This window comes from Indicator indicator, chromosome 6, assembly GCF_027791375.1.
Source record: "Indicator indicator isolate 239-I01 chromosome 6, UM_Iind_1.1, whole genome shotgun sequence".
NCBI lineage: Eukaryota > Metazoa > Chordata > Aves > Piciformes > Indicatoridae > Indicator > Indicator indicator.
Genome location: NC_072015.1, coordinates 10,004,612 through 10,026,472, shown reverse-complemented (window position 1 = coordinate 10,026,472; position 21,861 = coordinate 10,004,612). Strand labels below are relative to the sequence as shown.

Below are 21,861 nucleotides of genomic sequence, written 5' to 3'. Positions count from 1 at the left end.
CTGTGCTTTAGGACAACTTCTCTCTGGCAAAAACTGAAAGGTTATGCTGATTTACAGTCCAGTCTGAACCTTCTTTAAAGCAAACTTGTAGATGAAATGTCCAGTAATGGCATCACACAAATGTGACTGTGAATAGTTGCAGAACTTGGATTGGTGATTTAGGACTGTGCCTGGGACCTGGGCTAATGCTGCACTGCTGTACAGTCAGATAATGCCCCTTCACTGGCACAGGCAGCTCTGTTTGTCCATCGTGTGTGATGGGATGGGTAGGGAACAGAGAGCAAGGGAGTGGTGGCCCAAACTGCGGATAGTGAAGCAGTGGAAGGAATTACAAAATCAGCTCTTGGATAGCAGTGCTGGTATGAACAGCTTTGTAAGATGGGCTTCTCTGCCGTTTTTGGTGTATATGCATAGGGATATGGGGGGGAGGGGGGGGAACCAAAAGGTCAGAGTAATACCATGTCCTTGTAGTTTCATTTATTTTTAACTGTGGTCTCTGTTCTGGTATCAGAAATGTTTTCACTGAGAGTTCTCAAACACTGGAATGAGCTCCCCAGGGAGGTGGTTGAATGACCATCCCTGAAAGTATTTCAAAGACAGAGCTGTAGAGCTAAGGGGCATGGTTTACCACCAGACTCTTGGTAGAGTTAGAAAATGGTTGGACTCCATGATCTTAAAGGTCTTTTCCAACCCAAACAGTCCTATGATCAGGTACTGTAGATGTTTATGAGTAAGTACAACCTGTGAAGCCCAGACAACAGTGAAAGTGCCTGTGGAATGTGACAAATACTGAAGAATTTCAGGAAGATACTGAGAAATCTTAATGTATTTCTCTTACTCTTGAGTTTGCTCAGCCCCTTGCATCCTTTGTTTTCACAGATCCATTAATTCCTGATGAGGTTTTCAAAGCCGCTCTTCCCAGCAGAATGACAGACAATAGTTATAAAACCTAGCAAAGATAAGCGCAAAGAGGTATTTTAGACAGTGCTGGCAAAGGCAAGAAAACTTGTGGGGCAGATCCTAACTATACACCTGGCTGTTATTCCAGAGGTATTTTTGAGGGCTGTGAACAGGGAGAGAGAGAACGTGCATCTCAAATGCAAGCCACTTGTTAAATCTATTTAATTGTGAGATTTAACTAAGATGCTATTTCACCTTTGCGCAACAAAACTTCTCAACATTTGTATCAGGATGGGATAGCCAGCTCAGAAAAATTTCTCCCCAGATTTCAGCAAATCCCTGAGTGCAATGGAATCAGGAGCGTCACTAGAGCTCAGACACTTCGATGTACAGCTCCAATGACTCCTGTCTCTGAGCCATGGACCTATAGCCCTTTTCCTTTGCGGCTGCAAGCTGGCTTTTGCTATACATGGCCTCAGAGCACCTGGACACCCAGAGATCCTAAAAAGCGTCAGATTAATGTTACGATCCTCAACAGTGGCACAAAGAAAGAAGTGGATTTTTTTCCCCTTCAATATAAAATAAATATTTAGTAAACAGTAAATTATTATAAGCAATGTTACCGTGGATTTGCAGTTATTTTATTTGTAACCCTGTTCAGCAGTGGGTTTTAAATTGCATCCAAAGAACTTTTCTGATGTAGCCTTGCGGCCCAGCTTCTCTCATCATGCTTAAGGGCCAGAGCTCAGGCATTTCTAGTTCTGTCTTGTAAGTCTGGAGGGGGGAACTTCACCAAGGGCAGTATCTGGAGCACTACACAGTGCTCTTTACCAGACTGCTGACTGTGAGGGAGTAGTGTATGAGCGAAGCTTCTGTTTGGTTTTCAAATACATAGGATTTCGCCCCCACCCCAGTTAGACATTTTCAGTGGAAAAGACAGCACTCTGTCCATCAAAAGTGTCTGGAGAAGGAGCAGATGCTAATTTCTGTTTTGTTTTTCCCACTTCCTCCTGAACAGGAACAAATAATCAGTTTAGTCAATCAAATCTGTGGAAAAGTATCTGGTAAAAATGGCAGCATTGAGAACTGTATCAGCAAGCCCACACCAAAAAGAGGACCTCGTAAGAGAGCAACAGTTGACGTGCCATCATCTAGGCTTTCATCCTCCAGTTCATCCAAAAGTGCTTCAAGTTAATCCTGAAGATGCCAACACTCTCATTTTGTCAATTTATATATATTTTTTGTAATTATTATACCATAGTTTGGAGTACTTGCTGTAGAATACAAGCTGTCTTTGCACTAGCTCTAAAGAAGATTTTCTTCTGGTTTTAGAGAACTAATTTTGTTTTAGCATTAAACTGTTGAATTTTTTTTTGTACTTAGACTAGATAGATACAGCAGTCTGATTTTTTTAAACTGCCGTATGTTCACTGATTTAAAAGCGGCCAGGGGCTGATAAAATACTGATTTGTATTGTCCCCATGGCTGGGGGGAAGAAAAAAAAGAAAAAAAAAAAAAGTAAAGCCTTTTCGATAACTGTGAAAAAAGGCTTTGAACCCATTTTTGGAATAAGTTAAAGTTTGATGTGTTTTCTAATTTGTTCTCCAGTCATGTGAGCAGATTTTTCTAGAGAGAAAAGGGATAGGAGTCAAAAAAACAAAAAGCCTTGAAAGAAATTGCTTTACTTTGGCTGTCTTTTATTCTGTCACGGCAAGATGAGTTTTGTAATTTTTTAACTTGGAGAATACACACTTTCTTTGGGAGGTTATGGCAGCTGAAGATGGACTTTGTTTCCTAACTGTAGGCAAAAGGAGGAGATTTGGAGTATGTTCTCTTTTACCAGCACATCACTATGCATCTGTTTTGAGGGGGAAAAATAATAATTTAAAAAAAAAAAAAAGGGGGGGGGGGGAAAGGAGGAAAAAAGACTGCCTGCCTTGAGGAGTCACGTGAGGGAAAACTGTGCCTGATTTCATTAGGAAATCCATTCTGTTATTTTTTGGTGCTGTTGGCTACTTTATCAAAAAAACCCTTCAATAGCATCCTTAAAAAAAAAAAAAAAAGAAAAAAAAAAGAAAAAGAAAAAAGTGATTGAAGCCATAAGTGCTTCTTTTGTCATAGACGTGCAATCTTTCTAACATTCCATTTCCATTCCACTGCTGTTTTTCACACCTTTTACACAGTCAAGCATTAATTTGTTTTGAATTAGTTTCATTATATGATCACACTTAGAGCCACTAGCAGGTCTGCATATTTCTTTTGAATGTGAAAATGCATTTGCTTTCATCTTGTCTATTTTTTTCTCTTCATGTTGTAACAAAAAAAAAGAAAACAAACAAACAAAAAAAACCACAAACAAAAAATTATCACACCTTTTGTACATATGCCTGTAAATTTTTTTAAATACTTGAGCCTTTTCTTGGGGTGGGGGGAGGGGTGGCGAAGAGACAAGATGAAGAAAAGCCTTACGTTTCACTTTCTTCATCGGTTGGATTGGATGCTTACAGGGTTTTTCTTGTAACATTTATAAGTGCTGCTTACATCACTGAACAACAACAAAAAATAATAATGGAGTAGCTGTTGCCCTTTTCTGGTTGCGTGTACAGTATGTGTGGAATAAAAAAGGGAAAATGTTTTCACAAACTGTTTTGTTTCGTAATTGAATTCAACAATACCGTAGCTACCCATATTGCACTGAGCTTGCCAGTGGTGACTGTCAGGAAAGTCCTATAATACAATTTGTTGGTTGTTGTTGCAGAAGACTGAACTGTTTTGGGATATTTAACAATAACATAAACAGAGTCAAGTGTTTTCAAATGTGGTTGTCTGGTTTTTATGGCCTTGCTGTGTACTTTTCCCTATTGACAGTAAACTTCTGACTATGGCTTACAGTTTGACATTTAATTTATTAGCGCTGCTCTGCTCTCTTTCCTTGCAAGGAAAGACTTCATGTTGTTTATTGCCAGTTTTTTGTTTACTTTCCAGGTTTGTACTACGAGGTTTAATAAAAAAACAAAACTTTTTTGGACATTTTGTCTGTCTTCTGGAAAGTGAGTAAAGTCAGCTCCTTCAAAAAAAACCCAACTTTTAACAGATGCCTCCAGAAATAGTAAATATCTAATTGTAGGTACTGGACTTCTAGCTTTCATTACCCAAAGAGGGGAGATAGAGTGAATCCTTAAGGAAATAGGCAACTTCCCAGCTGGCAGCAGCAGGAGATGCCTCATTCCCAACCGTTAGCTTTTTTAGGGCAGGTCTTTGGAAGGGATCTACATCACAACTCATCCTTTTACTTACGCTGTTTTTGATTACGTTCTTTCCCTTGTGCATGAGGAGCAGAAGCCAGGAGCCTTCTCAAAGGAGAGCAGATCCCTGCAAATAGAGTGTGAGACTTGACAAGAAACAGCTGTTAGACAAGTTCAGACTGCAATTTTAGAGAGAAAAAGTGACTGTAGCAAAAAATGGCAGTAAGAGGTTGACAAGTCTAGGTCCTAAGGTTTATAGAACGTATGCCCTTAATTAATAATTTGTCCAGGTTTATTTCCCTTACAGCACTGGCTTGCATCAGTGTACTCAGCAGATGTGATCACGGAACATTAAATTACACTGGTGCTCAGTATAAATAACCATTCTTTTTCTGACTGCTGAATTAGTCTCATCTCTTCACTGTCATAGATAGTAATTGGGTAATCAAGTAAAAGACATGGTGGGGATAGAAATACTTTATTTTATCTTCAAAGAGGAGTAAGTTTATACAATGCTAAGATATCTTCTCCATGAGGAGTGTAACATTTCAATATGCACCTTTCCTCCCTTTCAGTTTCCTTTTTTTTTTTCCTTAACACCTACGATAACTAAGTTGGTCCTGGGTAAGAAATGTAAGAGACACTGCTGCATTAGTAGACAAAGGCAGTAGGTAGACGGTAGTAAAGAGTAGAAAATAACTTCATTTTGGTTTGGATCTAAATCTTCGGGTTGCAGCAGCTGAAAACATGCAAGAAACAATTTGAGTTCAGTATTACACATCCAGTCTAAGTATTTCAGCCATTTAAAGGTTAGTGGTCAAAGTAACTTGTATCTTTCCCCTTTAATTCTCTTATACATAGTATATACAACAGTTTTACTGCTCCCCTGAGCCCCAAGACTACTGGTGAAGTGTATGTGCTTTAGGCATTTTTTTGTTTTGTTTAAAAAATCCAACCTCCACATGACTGGCAATTTGGTAAAAAGGCAGTATTATTAAGTAGAAAGATCTGGCTGTTCTGCTTGGTTAGGAAATTGTTACACAGGCAAGCTCTTCATTCACTTGTTCATTCATTCATAAGTCATTCTTGAAGGATATGGGTTTAAGATTCAAATAGTTTGAGAGTCACTTTCATCACTAACATCTGAAGTGCCCTTTCTTTCAGTTACAGCAGCAAGAGCAGTGTCCACTTGAACTTCTTCTTCATCAGACTGAATAACTGGAGATTCTCCTTCACTTGCATCTTGGCTGGCAGAATCAGTACAGGTTGATGACAACGAAGACAGTTTCTGTCGTAATTCAGACTGGCTTGGAACCTGAAGACTTATCTCATTCACGTAGGTGGTGGAGTCGGGCCCTTGTAGTTAGAAAAACAACAACAACAATCAAGCTGTGGCTCAGCTAGTTAACTCAGAAGTCAGTGTATTAGCTGAGCTCAACACAGCTTAATGAGCTGCATTGAGGCTCTTTGGCTGCTTCTGCAAAACACTATTGGAAAACACTCCCACAACACAAAAGGTGCCTTTTGGCTTTTTGGAGGCCATTGGCTGGTTTTAATCTGATTCCAACGGTGTGTATGTCTCTAACTACCATCTCTGCTAATGCTGGAGATCAAATAAGGTAAGATTGCAGGAGTGTTAAGAGGTGTAACTGATGTCCAGCTTGCTTGTTAGCCAAGCCTGTTACACTTAATCCTCCTAACTCCGATTTTGGTAAAGTCCTTTCAGCCTTCAGGATGTGCTGAGAATTGTCACCAAGAGGGGAACATTCCAGACAAACTGTCCATCAGAATGACACAAATAAACCTGGGAGATAGATAATGATGGTTATCTCCAGTTATGACTGAAAATCCAGATGGGGAAGGGAAGTGTAACAAATTCTTGCTCACAGCATGAAAGAATTCCTCTGGACAAGCTGTATCAGAGCTCCAGTGCACAGCAATGGGATTTTAAGACTACGTTTCCTGCATACCCTATGCGAAAGGTCATCTTTTAAGCAGGTTCAGTGCAATGGTGTTTGCTCGTGGTCTGAAAGTTCAGATTTCGAAATCATCTCACGTTCTATTCTCTTAAAATAGGGAAAGTATCTAAACACTTTCTGATCTGACAAATAAAGCCATTTTTTTTTTCCCTTCCCTGTGACACCTGACATGGGTTTCTCCCTAGTCAGGGTACACAGCTTCAGCACTGAGTAACCTTAGTGATCAAATATTCTTTAAAGTCCTGTGGGATTTTATATAAAAAGGTTTCAAAAGGGTTGGATGGCAATGAGCTGATCACTACACCTTACCCCTGCTAAAGCTCTTAGCAGAGCAATTCCCACCACATTGCTCTATGAGCGCTCTCCCTTGTGTTGCCACACGTTAGAGTTAATATGTAACTAGAAAATTGAGGCAAAAGCAGCTTGTTCTACTAGACACTACAAGGTACACTAGCTGTTGCTCAGGCATATTTCTTACCTTAATTAGCTGCAGCCTTAAATTCTGAACCTAAATGAAACAATTATGAACCTAAACAGCAATTAAGCCCTGTATGTGACATGGTTTTAGCCTCTCAGGGACCCAGGAACTCCAGGGGAAAATCACACCCTCAGCAGGTCTCCAGGTTCAACACAAGTTGATATTAATGTTATAGGAGAGAACTCTGACAGCCAACCACTGTGCCTGGACTGAAACCACTCCATCACTCAAACCAGCTGTGTTACTTCAGGATGTCTACCAGGGTCTGCTGAGGTGCTTCCTTGGGCAGACATGAATTTATACTGACTACAAGTGATACAAAGATATTTCTAAAGATACCTATCTTTATGTTGTGTGTATCGCATGCATTAGACTAATTTACACAACACATGGAGGAGTTTTCTGGAGCGGCAGAAGCGAGTAAATTTTTTGGTTCAACTTCTCAAGTATTATGAAATGTGGTAAAGCAAATGCCCATAAGCTGGCAGCATTTATAGACAAATTTGAAAACATTTTAATGTCTTGATCTGATTTTGCTTCTTACCAGTTACTAAAATAACTTACCTACATTCTGTGATGTTCAGTAAAATTGTGAAACCAATCTTGCCCTGGCCAAGCCAGCTCTCCACTGACAGCAAAACAAAGAGTTAGCATTTAAGCCATCTGATTTTTCTGACAATGAAGGCTACTGTCTATTTGGCTTGATACAAGGCTGCCAGGGCCTTAAAGCCAACAGAAAAATCCCTTCTGATCCAGAGGGAAATGAATCACCTGGAACCACAACAGCCAGATTCACAAAACTTGTTGGAGCAGGAACTGTAGAGGAGTTCAAGTCTCACTGTCAGCCTCTCCTACCTCCACATTAAGGTTGCAGCGCTAGAATATCGGAGCGCTGGTGCTCCAATGTTATGTTACAGGGGATGTGCATATGTGTAAGAAATACATCTACACTATGTATACATGCTGTAATAGTTGGATTACAGCACAAACGCAAAGTTTTTTCAGACACTAATAGGTTTACACCTATTTAGGAAAAAACAACCACACTTAGTAGTTTCTAGACTTCCTTAGATAATCCAGCTACGCATTTTGTTGTTAGGATACGAAACTTCTTGGCCCAACATATGCCAGTGAGGGGAATGCAGCCCTAGATTCTGTAATTACTTGCATGCTCAGACAATGATCAGAGTTAATAATGTATGAATTGGATGCTTGTCCAAACCCAGTCACCTGAATTTAGTTTTTGAAATAAAACATGAACTGTATAATACTACTTTCCAAATTCACAGCAGGTAATAACCACCTTCATGTAAGGAAGGAAGAAAATTACCCCAGGATATTAACCTTTTCCTTTGCGTATCCCAAAATACAGGGTAGGATTTGAAGTACACTCTTTCTTCATTGTAAGTGCTTTAAAACATATTTCAACCTGTATTTCCACAAGAAATCTGAACATTTAAAGAAGCTTCATCCTCTCCTCCAAGAAAAGTTACTTTGGCTCTTGTGAGAAAAAGCATTTTAGTACTAACTTAGGTTTCTAATTAAGAAAGCACACGTCCCTGGTGGATAAAGTATCCAGTATGACCAATTTCCTGTTCTAATCACATCCCTCATCATTCTGCAACTTGCCAAAACATAAATCTGGTTTTGCTCATCAGAACATATAAACAAAATTTTGGATTAAGATTAATTTAGTCTAGTTTAACTAACTTTACTAGCAGTAAGAAAGCTACATGAAAGAGCTGCAGTAACAGAATCACTATTTAGAAGCTTCCAGAATGTTTCATCTCTATGGACTGGTGTGTTGAACTGTGTTTTCGAGTATCTCTCACTGAAGATCTTGCACTATACAACTGGCCCAAATTTAGTTCAAAATGCAAAAATTCTAGACAAATAAGAAAGCAGCCTTCAAAATACAAACACAACAGCCACAAACTTTCTGTTGTTTGTTAAAATGTCCTCTATTCACTTATCTAGAAAAAAAATGCACCTTAAAAGCAATCCTGCGACAAATAGAACATGAACTAGATGGGGTAAGGAGATGGAAAAAGAGAGAGCCCCAAAACATCAGGCAGTTCTGCAGCAAGCTCTCCTGTACTGCAACTGAATGTTAATGTTTTGAAAACCACTAATGAAAACATTCAATCTGTGTGCAGTGTAGTGCTTTATGAGGTAACATCAGTCATTACAATGAGAGCAATTCCAGTGATTTATCACTTGTCTGTAAGCACATTGTAATTACTAATACCATACCCAGCACAGGAGAAAGCATATTACTGTCTTCGCCTCCTGAGTTTAAGAAGACATCAAGTGCTTCTTGGTCGGACATGTCCATCAGGTCCATCTGCTCCAGCATGTCCACATTTACCTCCATGGAAGACATACTTCCAATTGGTTCTGTAGCAAAAAGAGTGCAATGAGCAATCTGACAGTCAAGGACATGGTGTTGCTGCCTATAAAGGCTTCAGTTGCTGCTATAGTTCTATGCATTTGTACCAAACTTAGGTCTGGAAGGAGCACACCCACAGGAGCTGCTCAGCAGCAATCTTGGCCCTCATCCAAGAGTACTCTGTGCAATCTTTGCTGTGAAACTAATGTCCATTACTGGTTTTGTAAAGCAAAACGTTTTTAGCAACAATATTTATAGCAGTAGCACTGTCAGAAACATGCTAGGATGGGCCTCAGGGGCAAAGATTGAAACTTTTCATTTTGTAATACGCTGTTCCAGTTCTCTTAACTAGAAGTCTTGGGAGTCTGATTTTCTAAGGTGCCTAGTCCCCTGGAACCCAAAGTTTGCTTAAAGAACTTATCTGGAGCGTCACTTCCACCAAGGAAGAATTTTAACACTGCAATGCTTCATCTGTAAGCATTAAAACCACTGCTGACTCAGACCCCTCAATAATATTCTCCAAGTTATGAGTTTGTGGATTACATTGAAGGGATTTTAAAACTTGCCTCGCCTCTCTGCTATCTGCAAGTATCCTGTAGAAAGGTATTGCTCCATGTCCTGCTGGAAGGCTTCTTCAAAAAACTTTTGACGTTCCTTTAGCTTCATCTGCTGGGTGTGTTCCATATCCAAAACCTTCTGGGCATGTTCGGCATCTAGCTCAGCTGAGCATAAAACAAACAAACAAATAAAACGTTGCATATACATCCCCACTGACTCTCAGATTTTAAGGCTACTGAACCAGTTCAATTCTGCCAGACTGTTGCTGCAGACTATTAACACAGGCTCTTATGAAAGAAGGCTTCCACGCTTTGCAGCTGTACTTTAAAACTGAGAGGGTAGCAATACTATAGCAGCATAACCTTCACTTTAAAGTGATGTCATAACTGTTTATCTTGAGGCAAGATGCAGATTTCTTCAACTGTATAAACAGGAACGACTGAAAGCACTGTCCATCAATAACCAGGATTTCAGAATTCTGCCCCCCGGCCCAAAATCTATCATATAATGATGTCCTGGCTATCATACATACCTAAATACAGACAAAAGTAGCACTTTGGATTTGAGTGTTGCAGCACATTTCCCCCATAATACAAGTGTAAAGATACATGTTTGTGCATGCTTATGCAGGAAAATACAAACGTGTGTGTGTGCACATACATCCTTTGAAGAGCATCCTACGTTTATACCAGGTACATATCCAGAGTCATGAGCTCTGTATACAGCAGCAAAACATGTGCCAGAACATGATGACGATGATACTGACACTAAAAAAGTAGAGCCAACTGTCATGAATTACTAATGCCAGCAAGCAACAAGGGCCAGCTCGTATACCTCGTACAGACACAAACTGGCAACCAAGTTTGCTTATACATATCTCTGATGGGTCTCCACAGTTCCTTTTTCCTCCTACAGCAAAATAAGTATTAGACTGAATATCATCAGAATCACAGAATCTTAGAATCTCAAAGGCCTCTGAGATCATCAAATCCAACTGTTAACACAGCACCACCAAATCATGACTGAAACATGTCCCTAAGCATCATGCTAACAAGTTTTTCTAATCCCTCCATGGACGGTGACCCCATCACTTCCTTAGGCAGTCTGTTCTAGGACCTTTCTAGGAAGAAATTTTTTCCAACATCCAAACTAAACCTTCCCTGGCACAACTTGAGACTGTTTCCTCTTATCCTATCACTTGGTACTTGGGAGAAGAGGCTGACCCCCACCTCACTAGAATCTCCTTTCAGGGAGTTGTAGAGAGCAAGAAGGTCTCCCCTTAAGCCTCATTTTCTCTAGACTAAACAACTCCAGTTCCCTCAGCTGCTCTTCATAAGACTTGTGCTCTAGACCCTTCACCAGCTTTGCTGGCCTTCTTTGGACACAACCCAGCACCCCTATGTCCTTCTTGTAGTGAGGGAAGAACTCCTTCCCCCCTGGTTTGCTCTATAGGATTTGCCAACTGGCCAGAGGGTGCACAAAGAATAGAATTGTGCTGTTCAGTGAAGAATAACACATTCTAATTAAAAAGCCTGTATTAGCTGTTGAAGTACTATCTCTAGCCAGACAAGTATCAGAATATGCTTTTAAAAATATGTATTTCATGTGGAATATATAAACAGGAACCCTTTAGAGTTCTCTGTCCATTTTTCTACACCATGAGCTCTTCTTTTCTTACATTTAAAAAAGGAATTTGCTAGCTGAGGTGCTGATGGAATGGACAGGGACAGTGAGGAGAGCTGCTGGTCAGGGTTGTTCTACCCATTAGGGAAAGCTCCAACAAATACTGCTAGTTAAAAAAGTCCAGGCTTTCACACATCAAACAGTTAGAATATGACATGCATACAGATTAGTGCTGAAAGAGCATAAGGTTTTCTAGAACAAACATCACGTCAGTCTTCCAGGGAAAATGTTATATTAATGATACTTTAGAATACAGAAATTCATTAAAAGCGTTTACCATTATGGACATTATTATCATCATGCAGAACATGTTTTATTAAACCAGGCAAAAACATCAGAGAACACTAGGTCAGTCTGTTGCCTGCATCAAGGTCATGGATCATCTACAGAAGCAACTGAGCTGTGATAGTTGCCAAAAGAAGCTATAAAACTGCACTGACAACCAAATGTCCATTAAAACATCAGTAAATAAGCTGAAATATTTTTCTTAGAGAACATTTCAAAGTAAAACACCAGTGTATAAGGAAAGCATTTTTAAGTCAATGTATCTTTATTATCAGTTACACTGTGGTTTATGATGACTCTGTATGTTCCTTGGAGCAGCTCCTCTACTACAGTCCTAAATGACAAGCAATTATTAATAACACTGTGTGTAGGCCAGAAATGCTATTCAATTGCAATAATAAAAGCCAGTTGCTCTCACTGACAATGGAAATTTCCTGCTTCTCTCATAATATATTCATTCAGACAATTTTGTACTCTATATTGGTTCCTCAGGATATTTTTAACCCCAGAAAGAGACAGTATCCAAACAGTATAAGAGACTGATACAACTGTTTCTTAGTATAGCAGTCTGGGTTTTTGCATTTTGCCTAAAATGTCCCATTAACTATTGAAACTAGGACTAGCCAAATCTAAATGGTAACAGCTGCTTGCTGTGTTGACTACTCTACAGAAACTCAAAACACTCTGGCTGAAGGTTTGTCATAGGCTTGCTCTTCAACGTCAGTTACAGAGAGTTAACATCAAGAACCTTGCTGCATGATTTCAATAAAAGTTCCTTGGCTAAGCAAACCCAAACTGATACATGTGGGGTTTCTGTTTGTTGTCAGAAATGCTAAGGATGGCTAGAGGTAACCAACGGCCAGACCTGAAACAACAGAAAAATGGCAACGTTGTTTCTTTTACAAAGCTTTTCAGCTTTTATGTGTTCCAGAATACACTGAATAGAACCAGCATCAAAGGAGTCCTAACACAGACAAAAATATCATCCAAATACCCTTATACACTGTTCATGTCCACATACAAATTCTTACAGATCACTGAGACCTGACACACTTAAAATATGAATGCATTTTTCCTTTCACCATAAAATTGTACCTTTGAATTAGTAATCTCACCTATTTCTTAATCACACTGCTGTGCACTGAAAAAAACCATCAGACTACAGAGAAAGTGCTAATTCACAATTAGATGCAGGCTTACTGGACTTGCCAGGATAACCTAAATATGAGGCAACTTCAATTCCACACCAGCCATGGCTTTCAAGAAAACAGAACTAAACAGCTCTTAAAAACTGGAAAATCAACTGCTGACGTACTGCCTTCTGCACCATCCCCAGGAGCAAGCCCATGACCAACCCACAGCTCACCTCCCTTGCAGCCACAGTAAAACTCACAGCTCTCTCCTCAGAAGGCCCAGCACAGAAGCAGCACTCATCTACAGAATGTCTACTTTGGTATAAAATCTCATTTTCTCCAGCCCTGCTCTTCTTGGCCTTTCACTCCTCTTCACAAGCCACCTACATTTTGATCTAAGCTGCTCACTGCACCTGCTATGAAAGTGCTGAAGCATGGAAGTTGCTTCTACCCTGGGAACAGTCACCCCAGCATGATGTGGTCTCTGGGTACACAAATCTCTGCCGAGATGCCACACTGGCCTTGCCTCCTCCAGCTAGGTGATAGCTTATCAGGAAGTTTCAGGGGACAACTCCACTTCTCCAAACATCTCAGCATGAGAAAAAGCTACAGTCATCATTTGCTTCTGCCTCTGTGGATCCTGACTGTGTCAGCCAACAAGACCTGGAAAGCTGTATCAGCTAATCCCAGTCATTGAAGACTGCCCTGTGCTCTTATAACTCGATGAAAAATAAATATGTTTAAAAACCAGTGCCCAGCAGTTAGTCTTTAATGCAGTAATTTTTCTTAAAGGTGTTCTCCCTCTCAGCCTTATTACTGGGAAAAAAAATATCACCATGTAGTTATGCAATTGCCAAAGACTTAGAAAATCAAGAGAAGAGTAGGAGTACATGGTACAATGTCCATGTTTGCACATCTTCACATTTCTTATTTTTCTGCAGCCAGCAGCAGTGCTCACCTGTATTCCTGTTGCAAGATTCATTTATTAAAACTGAGTCCTCAAGATAGATGATTTCTTAATGACTTTATAAAGTATTTTTAATTACAAATGAACTCTATTTCTGGGAAAGTCCCTCCCATATCTTAAGTGTTTGAACTAGATACTAGAAGAATCCAAACTGCAAAGAAAGCAATCACAACAGCTTATAACTATACACCTCAAGTATAAAGGACACCATTTTCTGATATAATTCATATTCTTGACTGACACTTCCTACAAATTAAAATTTTGCCACAGTAGCTAAAATTTTTATGCAACCAACAAGCTAAGTGATCATTTTATGCCTCAATATAAAATATTTTCCACTTAGGCACAACAGATTTCCAAAATAAATACGGCTATAAATAAAATACGTTAGAAGAATGACTACAAAATACAATAATCAACAGCTGAAACCACTGGTTGTTTAGACTGCTAACACATCCCTTAGACCTAACATGGAAGATGTCAGGTTGTCTAAATTGATGGCTTTTTGGTGCTTTCATACTGTTATGCAATAAATTTGCATCAATTAATTTATTGTTACTTCATAGTTCTCATGTGAATTAGAAACCACGAAAGTATCTCTTCTAAAGAGTGAATGGCACAGAATGACACAAAAACTGGAGCTCTGACTAAACACCCTTTTATCCCTTTCTATAGTTCATCTGTTTTTTGTACATTCATTCAACCAGACCATAAAATGTATGCAACTATTCTCCTCAGGAATTTCTGCTTTCACTAGAGATATCAAAGCCTCAAGCAGCCCTTCACTAAACTCACTTCAGGTTTTTGATGTTCCTCCTGTCCTGGAGGGGGGGGCAAAACTGGACACATAGCATGCAGACATGCTGAGCAGATGAGGATAATCCCTTCCCTTCATGTCTTGGCCATGTTCCTGTTCATACAGCCCTGGATGCTATGGCCTCCCTTGCTGCCAAGCATGCTGCTGGCTCATGCCCAGATCCCTGCCCACCCACACCCCCAAGGCCTTTTCACAGAGGTGCTCCCTGGCCAGTCAGTTCCCAGCTGGTCTGCTTGCTGGCACTCCTCCTGCCTGAACTCAGAGCTTTGCTTTTGTACCTATTGAAGTTCACCATTTTCCAGTCAGCCTACTCCTCCAACCCCTCTAGGGCCCTCAGGACAGCAACTCTGCCTTTGCTGCATCAAGTGATTTCCCCCCAGTTTCGTGTCATCCATCCAAGCTGTAACATCATAATTTGGTGACGAGAATATGGTGTGAGACTGTCAAAACCTATTAGCAAGCTGGCTATTCACTGAACAACTGGAAGCCTTCAAAAATCAGAATGATAAACACAAAGACAGACAACGGAAGGCAGCCAGCCGAGTAACTTTCAAGTGCATTATAACTTGGTAAGTTATACTTGCAATTGCCTCATTACATACCCTTTTAAGTAAGTATATCAAAGCAAGACAAGATGCAAGGAAGCGTTTCAAAGAACACAGGGTTTTTGGGTTTTTTTCTCAGAAATGTTTAAATTATTCTTGACAGACTTTAGAACACACTTTGATAATCTAAGGGACGAAGTTCAGAGCACTTTTGCACTGTACTTTGTTGAGAAGTGTGTGGGGGAAACTCTTGGCAAAACTCGGAAAAAAAAATAAATTGTAACATATGGGAATTAGGTACATGCAGTCCTTCTTCCAAACAGCAGTGAAAAGGAGGGCACACTACAAGATTTAACTGGTTTTAAACTCTAATTGAACAGTCTCTTAAAGTAAAAAAATACATTTCTCCAAAAGTATATTGAAATAATTACAAATAGAAAAAAATTAAGTCCTGACTTCACTGGAATTCACAGGATTTCATTAGACTTTGGTGACAGAAAGATCCTCTCTGCTAGAAAAAAAACCCACCTTATTCCATTTATTGTTTGATGACTCTCTAAAGCCTGCATTTTCATTAATAGATATTTTACCAAAGTTAAACAACCAAAATAATTTCTATTGCAACATTTCTTCATTTTAAAGAGCTGACTCTATGTATTCCTTGATAATTTCTAACTAGTGTTTTAATATATTGCATTTAGAATATGAAAACTCCAATTAGCCCAGAAATAACCTAGTCAAGAGGAAAAGCAGTCAAGAGAATAACGTAGTCAAGAGATTTTACCAGTGCAGAGGAATTCTTTAAGTTGCCCAATAAGTAGTTTTACCAGTTGGTTTACCTTGGAAATTCCCTCTAAACTTACTTAAACTTATCCTTTAAAAATAAAGAATAAACATCAGAATCATTCCATTATACCATTCACAGTATGCCAAGATTCCAGTTACTAAAGCAGCACCTGGAGGAAGAAGCAGCTTCTGACCAATATGGCAGGAAACAGAGCTTGGGAAAAGGTTTCCATCTAACTCCAAAGTATTTATGAGATCTTTTTAAGGCAGACCATTAGCTTGCTTCTGCAAAGGAGAACACTCCCAAGCTATGCATAGACTGCATCCAGTTTGAGTTATCAAACCGTTAATATGACCCATATGGCAATGAATTTAGGATTTCAGACAATCCTAGAGCATCCAACATTAAATACAAAAGTTTAAACTCCACCTTTCCTATCTGTACTTTTCATCACATCACACATAGCAGCTATATGTCACATAACATTCTTTAGACTGCTTTCACCTTTCTCTATTTTTTGCAAGCTTAAAAGTACAACAGGTTGAGGATTCCTCTGCAAGGTGGTCCACAACAGCGTAATGGACTCTTGTTTTAGAACTAGCCCTACTGTGGTTCAGAAATAGTAAGAATGCCTTCTGAAATCTGAGGGTATTTGCATACTTCTTGAATTTTTAATGAAGAGCTGACAAATTTTCATGCTTGCAAACATGGTTAACAGAAACAATTTTAGAACTGCTTCAGTTAGTTTTAGCTATAATCGAAATAATCATGGATATACCATTCTACAGCACATTAGGGTTATTTTCCCCACACTTGCTTCAGTGTTTTCCCACCTTCAGATATGCAAAAGCATATCTGGCAAAGTATAGCAGTGTCACAGCAAAAGCTTTAGGGGGGAATTCTCTCCTCCAGGCCCATGCTTGACCAGTTTCCTGATTTATGATCCCAGGAACACTAACCAATAATATCTGTCTTTTTAGGAGACAGGATTTAGCAATGTGGATTCAGTGTGATGAAAAGTACCACAAACTGTCCTCAACTCGCACCAGGACAGGCTCTGTCAAGAAAAAGGTGTTCTAACCCCTTCGTTCCTCTTCTATCTATCCAGATATCTATCCAACTGAAAGAGAAGAAAAGGTGAAAAGGGAAAGAGAACATTAAGCTTAACCTTCCTAGCATAGAAAGTAAGTAAAAAATTAACAAAATGGCACGAATCTGAGCTCACATGCTTGCTTCCTGCCTCCCTCCCTAGAAATCCATCATTTACAGTACTGTATGAACAATTAATTCTGTTAGTAAGCTGCAAATTATTTATTTTCATTATAAATAAACCCGACAATGTCTCACACATCTTCAGAACATGTAGTTGATTAGCAAAACCAGTTCAAATGACTCAGCACTACTTGACTGTCATGAGAAGCTGTATTTAATACATACACTCTCCAACTACTTTTTTTCAGTCTTATCTCAAAAATACTCATTTTTAAATGGAAGAACTAATCAATAGCAAACCTAAAACCGAAGCACTTAACATAGAAACCACAGCATTGCAGCACTCTATTTGGGTTTGCAAAAGTCCATGAAACTGTCCCAAATAAGATTAATAGCATCCCATTATCCGAGTACAAATTGATCTATCGAACTATTTAGTTACTATTTTCCATTCCGAAAAGATAACCACCCTTGCTTTGGAATGGGAAGGCTCTCAAAGACAGGCAAATGACTTTTTCTTCTAGAAGAGTAGTGCTAGTCTTAACCTTTGCATGACCCCGAGATATTTGCCTTCTAGACCAAATTATGTGCATGCGTAGATATGTAAATAAATGATGAGATACTGTTTTGCTGTCACTGTACATTGTGCACATGTTGAAAACATGGGTTCCACAACATGGCAAATCAGTTGGCAGGGATCAGCTTTTACTTGTCCTTAAGAATAACACCAAGCACAGAACTCTTGCTTTGGTGAAACTATTCAGTTCATCCAGACTACAACCATCCTCAGACACAGGGGCCAGCAGAACAATTACAATCCAGTGCTTAATTAAATCTTGCCATAAAAAAAGGGAGGTGAACAAATTGTCTCCTTTCCTAATAACTGAAACAAAACAAGGGGTTTACTTTATGCACTGTTTTCAAAATAACCAGTTTTCTGATCTGAACATGCGATTTATACCTCCCTCTCCAGAGGGAAGGGTAGAGACTGCCAAAGAGTCCTGTAAGCTTTAGAGCCAAAACAAACAAGCTGCAGATTCACAGTCTCAACATGGTTCAGTCAAATCTGACTGACTTTTACATTGACAATGTATTTTAGACTTAAAGAGAATTGGGGGTTTTGGATTTGTTTTGGTTTCGTTGTTTGGGGTTTTTTTTATGACATACTTTAATCAAGCCTTAGATTAATATTAGACTTCATGATCTTAAAGGTCTTTTCCAGCCTAAAGAATTCCAATATTCTCTAAGCAATGATTGCCCAATCAAAAAGAAAATATCCTACCTTTCACCAAAAAAACCCCATACAGCCAGTTGAAAGAGAATTTGATTTTTTGACATCTCTTTTACGTGGTAGGGCATTCAGTATGCATTACATAAGCTACATTTGATAACAGATGTGCTTCACAAATGTGTGGCAAGTAACACCATACAATGATGAAAGTTCTATTATACAAATTCAGTCCAGTGCAACTCTGTTCAGTTAATGTCCCCAACTGAATCACACTACAGACTATCTTTAAAAATTATAGTGGTGACTAAATACTTTTGTTTGATATGATTACCAAAATGAGATCTGAAGTACCATTGACTCTTACAAACCAGCACCCATGAGCATCTAACAGTTACTACAAAATAATATGAGAGGGGATTGATTTGCTAACAGAGAGTTATTAGGAATGAGTTCTCATCTGAGGAATTTTAAAATACATGCAGTCTTGCATATTCATTGCATATGGAGTATCAGATATGACAGATTAGCTGTATTTTTAAAATCTCCATGTATTATCAAATGCAAACCAAATACGCCATCATTCCTTTTAAAAACTGAAAATATGTAAGAGCTATTTACTAGTAAAGCTAATTTGAAACACTATCAATGGCTTGTCTTTTACAGCTCTTTTATAATTCTGTAAGAAAGATCTCTTCAAATTACATTATAATATTCTCTTACAAAAGCGTTGTTCAATTAACAGGTTGCCAAATTGATAGTAACAACTACACAGGCACAGGAAAAGGCGACAACCAAAACTAAAATCGTACTACATTTCAAACAGAATGATGTGGTTGAACACAAAGCTACATTTTCAGAGTATATGACTGTATTTTCACAGTTAGAGTTATGCATTTGCTATTACAGGAAGGCATTTTCTATTATATAACACAAAAGCGGGCATCTTATGGTAACTGCAGAAATACACATCAGCGTGTTTTTTCCAGTGAACATTTCTATTTGGGGGGGAAGGAAAGGCTTATATGAAAGAAAAAACAAACCCAAAACCAACCAACCAAAAACAGTTTAGTTAGGACATGAATTGCAATTCAGAAACAAAGCAAATTTTAGTGTGCCAGGTCTAAAAGAAAGATATCAAGCTTTAAATTTTTAATTAAACATTTTAAGCTTTCTTCCATGCTTCAATTTGCTTAATTTTGTTTTTTACAGAATAATATATTGTCTACAGCTCAGAAAGCACAGATGTTAACAGAAAAAGCAGCCCACGTAAAACTTCCAACTTGCAAAACACTAACTGTCTTTAAATAGATCAATGGTAAGAATAAAATTCTCTTGATGATCTTGAAAAACATTTAAGATACATCTTTTTGGAGAAAAAGAATCTTGAAAGATGATCTGTTCCCACTGACCTCCTGAATTACTTATGTGCTGTCTTATAGTAGGATTGTTCTCAATTGTTCAAACTTGCATCTTTCAAATACTGAAGGTGGAACAAAAGTCATCTTATATATAGTGTCAAAGCACTTCTGTACGTTTTCTGTTAATTCAGAACAGTTTCTGCAACTTTGACATATCTATCTATCTATATATATTAAAGCATTTAAGGACAGACCTGGAAAAGCCACAGGCAGATGGGAAGAAAAGTAAAACCCAACCTCCTTACAGTCTACAACAGAAGAATGTGGTTGGGTTTACGTCTTTGTTTTGCTCAGCCCTGAGGAATGTCACATGCTTTAAATTTCCCAGGATTTGAGTATTCTGTATAATAGCCAATATTTGCTACTAATAGGAAGAGAGGCTACTACCAGTAGCATTCAAAGTTTAACTCTGACATTCAAGTTTTTACTATGCTTACTCTTTAAAGGCAACCAGACTAAACTAGCGTGCCAATATAGGTAAAGGGAGATCACTCACCCAAACAAGGAACCTGATTTTATGGTACTAGATCAAATTAGCACTGCCACACCAAGGAAGCACTGCTGGCTGGGTACAAAAATAGCTCCTCCACACAAAGCAATTCTAGGTTTTTTTTGTTTGTTTGTTTGTTTTTAAAAGAGGACTGGCACCAACAGACAGCTCCAAGTAAAGCTATAACGGCAACTGTGTTCACTCAAAATTATTTCTGCAGTTCAGCTATTAATTTACCAATGCTGCCTTGATGCAATCAGGTATGAAGTAACTCTGTAATTTTAACCTGCGTTCACATTCATGTAGCTTACAATATCAGATAAACTGATTTCTAAAAATTTTTTATACTAATCACAGAATATACTTGGTTGGAAGAGACCTTCAACATTACCCAGTCCAGCCTTTGATCCAGCACTGAATGATCAACACCAAACCACATCCCTAAGCACCAGGTTCACATGCCACTTGAACAGCTCCAGGGATGGGTGACTCCACCACTGCCATGAGCAGACCATTCCAATGTTTGATAATCCTTTCAGTGAAGAAATCAAATGAATTTAAAGGACTGCAATATTAATTTTCCAAGTACTGTATTAGGCCGATTTAAAGATATTGTGCGAAAACTAGCAGGTCTTTCTTCCTGTGTGCAAGATCCAAGATTAATTTATTGAAATAAAGTACAGCTAGAAAAGTTTCACTGATTAACATAATGAAACCAGGTCATCTGTATCCTCATTAAAAGAGCATAATTAACAGCTAGGCCTTTTTTCCTTATTTGATGTTCATGGTTTAACATCTGCTTTTTATTAGGAGAAACTATTATCACTAAAGCAATATAAAACTTACTAGGCCCATCAGTTGCTTAGCCCAACACCTCAGCACATAGATTAAAAAAAAAAGGGAGACACCTACAGAGTAAAATATGGGGAGGGTGGAGCAGATGTGTGATGTTACTATTGCATCAGTGGAACACTAAAAAAAGACAGAAATATGACAGGAGATACAAAGTAATAAAAATAAAGATGAGGCAGGGGTTGGAAAGGAAGGGCAACTGACAACTCAGACGGCCAAAGAGAGTTGATAAGTAAGATATGACACTTGATTCTGGGTTTCCCCAGTATGGTAGAAATTAAACCAGTTGCAGTAAGGAAAACAACACAAACTAGGGGGAAAAAACAACAACAAAAAAAGCAGAGGCACATTGCCACATTGAAACCGAACACCAAAACAGCGAGCCACTGCAGTAAAATCAGCCCTTAGCAAAAGAAATACACACTACTTAAGCTCTCTGCCAGACAAAAAGCCAAAAGACTCTCGGAACAATTACTGGTGAGAAAGCACATACTGCATGACCATCAATTACTGAACCCTATGCCTACAGCAAAAACGATCTGACAGATGACACCTAGGATACAGTATCTTATTCAAGCAAACAAAGAAAATCCAGCTAAAGGATGCATAGACAAAGTGACAGCGAAGAGTGAATAAAAAGCAGAAACTCAGGAAGCTGATAAAAGCACTTACAAAGGGGAAGAGAAAAAGGAAGGGGGCTGACTGGAGAGGGAAGTCAATGTAATTAGGACTGTGAAACCTGTAAAATACGCTTCCTATGAGATCCTGCCTTCTAACATACACAGCTATATGAAAACTCTCTCTCACCCTCTTCTCCCACCTTCTTTTCTTCCAGTGCATGGATGCCATGCAAGACTTCATCTCCTGCAAGATCTGGGGACAGCAAACACTT

At 38.8% G+C, this 21,861-nt stretch overlaps 2 protein-coding genes across 3 annotated transcripts in view; one reads left to right on the top strand and one right to left on the bottom strand.

Annotated features, from left to right (window-relative positions):
- Window positions 1-2,254, top strand: part of JARID2 (jumonji and AT-rich interaction domain containing 2) — a 66,224-nt gene extending 63,970 nt beyond the window's left edge. The window contains exon 15 of the mRNA XM_054381563.1: window positions 1,919-2,254. Within this exon, the coding sequence (XP_054237538.1) occupies window positions 1,919-2,095 (177 nt within the window). The 3' untranslated portion in view covers window positions 2,096-2,254. The remainder of the gene's footprint in view (window positions 1-1,918) is intronic.
- Window positions 2,255-5,229: 2,975 nt separating this feature from the next.
- The window catches only part of DTNBP1 (dystrobrevin binding protein 1), a 65,826-nt gene continuing 49,194 nt past the window's right edge, over window positions 5,230-21,861 (bottom strand). For both annotated transcript variants that reach the window (XM_054381822.1, XM_054381823.1), the window contains 3 exons: window positions 9,558-9,713; window positions 8,856-8,999; window positions 5,230-5,501 (listed from right to left, as the gene is read on the bottom strand). In XM_054381822.1, the coding sequence (XP_054237797.1) occupies window positions 5,254-5,501; window positions 8,856-8,999; window positions 9,558-9,713 (548 nt within the window). In that variant the 3' untranslated portion in view covers window positions 5,230-5,253. The remainder of the gene's footprint in view (window positions 5,502-8,855; window positions 9,000-9,557; window positions 9,714-21,861) is intronic.